This window comes from Agelaius phoeniceus, chromosome 7, assembly GCF_051311805.1.
Source record: "Agelaius phoeniceus isolate bAgePho1 chromosome 7, bAgePho1.hap1, whole genome shotgun sequence".
In the NCBI taxonomy this organism is placed as follows: Eukaryota; Metazoa; Chordata; class Aves; order Passeriformes; family Icteridae; genus Agelaius; species Agelaius phoeniceus.
The window spans coordinates 34,849,235-34,855,913 of record NC_135271.1 but is presented as its reverse complement, the minus strand read 5'-3'; the positions used below and the strand labels follow the sequence as shown (position 1 = coordinate 34,855,913).

The window sequence follows — 6,679 nt, the reverse complement described above, 5'->3', positions numbered from 1 at the left end:
CTGAGTCACCCTGGGCAGCAGGGAGGTCCCAAGGCACGCAGGGCAGCGCCAGCCCAGACGCACAGGATTCCCTTCCCACCCCTTCCTCCCAAATGAGCGGATGCAGCAGTTCAGTACAAAACGTCTTCAGCCTTTACTAATATAGATATTAAAAAAAAAAAAAAGAAAACCAGAGTGACAATCATTTCCGAGTAAAAAACAACGCTACAAAAGTCCCCATGTGACCCAGGCTGAGATGATGAGGAATGCTCCACTGGCTCCCGGCCGAGCCCAGCTCGGGGCACCACGTCCCCACACTGTGAGGCCAGGGTCTGGCTCCGTGCAGGGGGTCCCAGCCCTACAGCCAGAGTGGGAGGAGACAAGTTTTGGTCCAAGGGCGGCCTGCCAGGACAGGGCGGAGGCAGTGGGAACGACAGCCCCTGACCTCTGCACAGACATTTCCAAGCAGGCCAGCCACGCAACTCACAGCTCCATGCCAGGATGCTGTGCAGCACAGCCCCCCAAGCTACAAAGTCACTTTCTGGCAGTGCAGTGCCACCAGGACCTTTCCCACCCCCTTCAAAAGTAATGCCAGCCCAGCCCTCTGTCCCACAGCTTGGCCCGGCCAGCCAGACCCCCAGCTTGCTCCCCTAAGTCCCTCACACCTCAGGGAGCAGTACCAAAATCACTGGCACATGCACAGCACCAGCCAGTGCTGCCACAGGTGGCAGAGGGCATGGGGGGGCACAGGGAGGTGTGAAGACAACATGCTGGGGAAAATAGGTGTGGGAGGAGGAAAAGTGGGTGAAACAGGAGATGGGGGGGCACAGGCCCAGAGTGGAGATTGGGATGGAGTATAAAAATGCCAGGGTGCACATGTTGATGGGTTTATAAAAACGTACAAAAATAAGATATTCCCTTTTTGAAAATTAAGTAGGAATGAACCCCATGGCCCTCGAACCCTCTGCTGCCCACCGGGACAGGGCTGCCCAGACTGCCCCGCTGGGCAGGCGTGTGGCATCCTTTGCCCTGTGCTCCTGGCAGGACGCCTATCCCGCAGTGGCGGTGGCAGCCACTCCAGCAGACACCGCTGTCATCCCTGGCGACACTCACAGCCCTGTGGGGAGCAAAAAGCAGGTTAGCACCCACCCCAGGGGGAATGGCATCCTCTCTCCAGGGGAGCCTCAGGGCAGCCCCCCATGCCTCCACCCAGTGGGCAGGATCCATCCCCCGTCCCGGCTCACCCGTGGTCCTGTCGCAGGCAGCGGTCCCCTTCTCATGGGCCAGGTTGAGGCGGTTCTGCTCGGCAGCGATGCCGTTGGCCTCGGGGCTGCTGCTGCGGGCAGGGCTGGGGGGCCGTGGCGGGGGCTGCAGGTGGAAGGCCACCTCCAGGTGCTCCTGGGCCAGGCGCAGGTGCTCACGAAGCCGGTCCAGCTCGTGCACCGGGGGAGCTCCAGCCAGGGCGAAGCGCCCCTGGGCCAGGCTCTCCCGGTAGTCCAGCTTGCTGTTGGTCAGTGGGGCTTGTGGCAGCTCCTTCTTCAGGGAGTGGTAGGTGGGGGGAGCGCTGGGGGCTTTCTTGGGGTATTGCGGTGCAGGACTGTCGCCAGTTGGGAGTGGGGGCCCATCGGCTTGGCTCAGGGCATCACGGATACGCCCCACGCCAAGATGCAAGAGCTCGCAGAGGTTGAGGAAGAGGCAGAGCCCGCTGACGGCGTACATGATGAGGAGGAAGATGGTCTTCTCAGTGGGGCGGGAGACAAAGCAGTCGACAGTGTGTGGGCAGGGGCTGCGGCTGCACACGTAGGAGGGGCTCACCTCAAAGCGGTACAGCAGGTACTGCCCGAAGAGGAAAACCATCTCCAGCACGGAGCGGCACAGCAAGTGTAGCACATAGGCACGCATCAGCCCGTCCTGCTTGATACGGCGCCGGCCATCGTGCTTCTCTCCGCCCTCTGGGCTCTTCTCCTTCTCCACCTCGATCTCCTCAAAGATCATGGGGTCTTCTTCATTGTCATCTTCTGCCTCCTCGTAGTCTCGCCCGGCTCCCCGGCGCACCACGGGCATGCGTGCCCGCCGGGCTGCCGACGGCCGGCGGCGCGAGGCCTCGGGCATGCGAGCGATGCGGTGCATGGCAAAGCCCAGGTAGAGCACCGACGGTGTCGCCACCATGATGATCTGGAAGATCCAGAAGCGGACGTGGGACAGGGGCGCGAAGGCGTCGTAGCAGACGTTCTCACAGCCCGGCTGCTGCGTGTTGCAGACAAACTTGCTCTGCTCGTCGTAGTAGATGGACTCTCCCCCCACGGCCGTCAGCACGATGCGGAAGACAATGAGGACGGTCAGCCAGATCTTGCCCACGAAGGTCGAGTGGTTGTTGATCTCCTCCAGGAGCCGCGTCAGGAAACTCCAGCTCATCCTGACCAGGCAGTTGACTCAAATCCTGCAAGGAAGGGGCAGGCAAAGAGGCACTGAGTAATTTCACAGGCATCTCACATCTCACCGGGACCCTGAAGTCTGCCAGCTGCTAGCCCAGCTCTGTTCCGCTCCCTCTTCCAGCACCACTGTCCCTTCCCTTACCCACAGATTCATAAACACAGCCCTGCTCAGGAAGCTGCCTCCCCAAAACTTTATTCCCTGCTCAGCACCGCCTCCCTGTGCTCCCGTCTGCATCCTGCTCCCATCCTCCTGCTAGCCAGGTGGGTGGAGGGATGGGGAAAGGCTGGGACATCCTGGTTGCCTGCAGGGACACATCTAGGGGAAGAGTGAGCACAGTCACAACCAGAGCAAACATGCCAGCGTAGGGCAGTACCAGCTGGGGACTGTGAGGGGACAAGCAGGAGCAGAACCACTTCCTTCTCCCCTAGTGACACAACATCCATTTATCACCTGGCACTGAACAGGTCCCTAACCAGCGTCACACCCTGTGAAAGCACTCACGCCCTCCCACGGGGGTCCACAGGCCACTGGAGGAAGGCAACGCATGGCAGCTCCACTGGCCCACTGCAGCTGCCAGCCCTGAGCCCTGGCTGAGGGGGGCAGGTCCCCAGAGCAGCATTCCCTGCCATGGTCCCCTTCACTCCACAGAGCTCTCCTCCGAGGGCCAGCAGAGATGCAGCATCACTCTCCCACCAAACCTCAGTGCTGCACCATCTCTCCTGCAGGACCCCAGCCCCCAGAGCCTGCAGTGGCCAGTGCTCACAGCACCCTGCATCTGGATGGAAAGGGCTGGTGGGAGAGTAGAACAGGGAACAGGACAGTGATAGCAAGGGGCAGTGTGGGGTAGCCAAGGAATTGCACAAAACCCTAGCAAAACAGCTGACACTAGAGACTGGGGAGGAAATTACAAGGACCATGTCACATCTCCCGACCAAAGAAGACACAAGACACCCACACCCACTGCCCACCCTGGTTTCAGCAGCTTGTGCATGAGATGATGCAAGCCAGGGCAGCAGGTGGCAGGGATGGCCCAGGGTGAGCAGAAGGTATGTGTCTGCACAGAGCCTCCAGCAGCCCCTGCCAGCCCCATTCCATCACCTCTGGTCAGGGCATGTCCCTGCAGATGATGATTGATGCTGCACTGATTCCACTATTGTCCAGAACAAGAGGATCTCTTACAGTAAGCTCAGCCAGCCTCCTGACCAACTACACCAAAGCAGAACAGTGCCTCCAGCACAAGCATCTCTGCTAGGGACGTGCTCTTGCTGCAGGAGGTGGCACAGGCTGGTGGCACCAGGGACCCAAATTCAGCCCATCAGGGTCACCATCCTCCCGTGGTCATATGCCCTGCAAGGTTTCACTGCTCCCCTGTCTCCCAGGTGTGAACCCCTCTCCCCCAGCACCTCCCTGGAAGGCGGGTGCTTTGTGTCTGCCTTTACCCTAGTCTCTAGCAGCACACCACCCTGGCACCAGGGTGAAGAACAAGGTGAGAGGACAAGGCAGGAGGACAGTTCCAGGAACCAAAACCCAAGCTATGTCAAACCACGACAGGTACCAAGGCCAAGGAAAGCAAACAAATAGGGTGGCATTGCTGTGGTGGCTATGGAAGTGTGGCATGGGAATGGCTGGCAACGTGGGATGGCAGCAGCAGTGGGCATAGCCAGGGCAGAGCTACCTGCAGCCTGTCCCCTAGCCGGGGCAGGTGTCCAGAGGCCAGTTTTCAAAGCAGCACAGCCACCCAGGGCCTCCCGGCCACGCTGGGAGTCAGGACTAGCACTACATACCTTGGCTGGGCCCTACACCCAGCCCTCAGTCCTACCGACCCCAGTCCCCCCGCGCGGGGCTCCCAGTGCCCTCTGCCCTGTCGGGGACCCCCAGTTTCCCCTGCCCAGGGGCACAGCAGCAGGCATCCCCCCCTGGGGCTCACCGGCCCCTGCCCATCCGGGGTCGCTGTCCGACTGACCCCTGCCACCCTGGCGACGAGCCCTCAACCCCAGCCTTCTCCAGGTCCCCGGTCCCACCGATTCCAGCGCCCCGAGGGCCTCCAGCCCAGCTGGCCCCGCCTGTCCGAGACCCCCAGCCCGCGATCCCAGCCGCCCGCGGCCCCAGCCCACGCCTGGGGCTCCCGCCGCCCGGGGTACCGTCCCCTGCCCACCTGCCTGGCCCTGTCCCGCCGCCCCGCTCCCTCCCGCAGCACCCCGGCCCCACTCACAGCGCACCGGGACGAGCGGCTCCCGCCGGCAGGGCGGACAAAGCGGTGGGGCGGCGCGCCGCCGCCTCCCGCCGAACAAAGGGGCCCGGGGCCGCCCCGCCCCGCTCCCGCCCGCCCGCCCGCCGGTGCGCACCGACCGCCCCGCTCACATCCCCGCCCCGCGGGTCCCGCTCCGCAGCGGCAGCGCCCGCGCCACGCGGCCCGAGCGGCGGCCCCGACCCGCTCCGCACCGCGCGTCCTGCGCCCGTCGGGCGGTGCCGCCCTCGGTCCTGCCCGCCCGCGGCTCGGGGGGCAGGGGCCGGCGCCGGCCAAAACTCTCCCAGAGGCGCCTCCCGCCCCAGCAGTTCCGTCCGGCCCCGCTGACCGGCTCTGTCTCCGCGCCCCCACGCAACCCTGGGCTCCCGGGAGGCCGCTCCCTCCCGGAGCGAAGCGGAGGCTCCCTGCCCACTGTTCGCTCCGAACCGCGGGTGCGGCTAAGCCCGAGGGCTTTTCAGGGGTGAGTCCGGCCGCAGGGTCAGAGGAGGGAGCCCCCGCTCCGGCCTGAGAGTCTTCTGCACAATAACCTCCTGTTCCTTGTAGCATTCTTCCCCGCCCAGTGGAGAGCGAGGACGGAAGAAAGGAGAGATCTGGTGGCGCAGAAGAGAGGTGACCCCACACATGGTGGGAACGCAGAACAAGACATGCCTGTGTGGTGGTAATGTTCCTCAAGCCTTTTGAACCCCGTGCTGCTTCTGGTGTCCCAGGCCAAGTTCCTGCAGCAGGATCGGGCTGAGCATGCAGCACCTCGAGATGTGCCCTTAGAGTCACCTACTGCACCGCCAAGGCCAGCACAGTGGCAGCAGCGGCTTTGAGTCACCACCCTGGAGACGTGCCCTGTCCTTTCACCAAGGGACCCTGGCCACTCAATTTCTGCACTGCTAAAATTGGCTCTGTGGGAATTTTGTTGGGGCTGAGTTTCCACACTGGGCCAACCACACCCTTGACATCCTGGGCCCCCAGGAAGGGATACTGAGCAGTCTTGCACAACCCGAATCGTCATGCCAAAGCTGGTGTCTGCATAAGCTCATGAAGGACTGCTTCTCCTTACTGAAACACCTGCTCCTTCTGCTGAAGGGTTACTATGAACTGGCGCTCTGGTGCAGCACTGGGGCTGGCTGGGGCAAGGAGAGTTATGGGGACTGTGGCCATCACATCCAGTGTGGGGTCTTGGTTATTTTGCTGCAGCCCTGCTGCTTCCCTAAATCAGCAAAGCCATCAGGGCATTGCATCAGCACCCACAGAGCCTGGACACAGGCTTATTGCTCTTACATGGGAGGGCAACTGGAACCCCTCAGAGCAGTGATCCGTATCCTGACAGAGATGCAGGTGTGTGCACAACAGGCTGGGGAAAAGGGCCCTGCTTGGATGGGTCAGTCCCAGGTAACACATTAAATTCTGTGGAGGGAGAGCTGCAGCAAAGGGAGAGGAATTTGACCAGGACATGAAGAAATAGTTTTCATTGAATCCCATTCTCATGCATGCAACTGTGGGATTAACATTTCTGTAAGGGAAAAGTGCATTCCAGATTCAGCACAGATACTTGGGTCACAATCTCCTTCCCAGGCCAGGAGAAACAGGAAGAGGTGGATGCAAGGAGACAGCAAGCTGTGCATGGAAACTCAAGCTTTATTTTTTTTTGGAAGGATGTAGGGAAGGTTTCAACTCCAGAAATGAAACCCAGAGCTGCAGGGAAGAGACACCTGCAGTGCAGCATGGAGAGGTGGGAGCAGGGCAGTGGGCTGCCAGCATGAGGACAGCATTCCAGCATGCTGGGGAGGTCAAGCAGCACATGTTCAGCCTCCTGCTCTTGCCTGGCAGTTGAAGTGACTTGTGGCTTTCCCCACAGTAACCACTTGTTTTCTAGTGTTTCCAGCCTGGAAAGCTTGCCTCCAGCCTGGCTTCAACCCCAGGCAGCCGAGCAGTTTGCCAGGGGTAAGGGACCTATGTGACCCCTTGACTCTGTTGCTCAGTGCATTAAGAACAAGCCCCTGTTTCACCAGCCTCACGTTAAAC

The 6,679-nt window shown here is 61.4% G+C and overlaps 1 protein-coding gene across 4 annotated transcripts; it reads right to left on the bottom strand.

Moving 5' to 3' along the window:
- Window positions 1-109: 109 nt before the first annotated feature.
- LOC129122465 (gap junction gamma-1 protein-like) lies at window positions 110-4,819 on the bottom strand. Of its 4 annotated transcripts, none has more exons than XM_054636354.2 (3): window positions 4,761-4,819; window positions 1,224-2,419; window positions 110-1,096 (listed from the first exon to the last, which is right to left on the bottom strand). In XM_054636354.2, exons 2-3 carry the CDS (start codon window positions 2,392-2,394, stop codon window positions 1,089-1,091), a joined length of 1,179 nt encoding a protein of 392 aa, XP_054492329.2. In that variant the 5' UTR covers window positions 2,395-2,419; window positions 4,761-4,819; the 3' UTR covers window positions 110-1,088. The 4 variants fall into 4 exon arrangements, with proteins under 4 accessions (XP_054492329.2, XP_054492330.2, XP_054492328.2 ...); XM_054636355.2 differs by lacking the exon at window positions 4,761-4,819 and adding an exon at window positions 4,635-4,733; XM_054636353.2 differs by lacking the exon at window positions 4,761-4,819 and adding an exon at window positions 4,628-4,721.
- Window positions 4,820-6,679: the final 1,860 nt, after the last annotated feature.

Bases quoted from the DNA above. Each gene is read 5' to 3' on its own strand.
- LOC129122465 (XM_054636354.2), bottom strand. From the start codon at position 2,394: ATGAGCTGGAGTTTCCTGACGCGGCTCCTGGAGGAGATCAACAACCAC.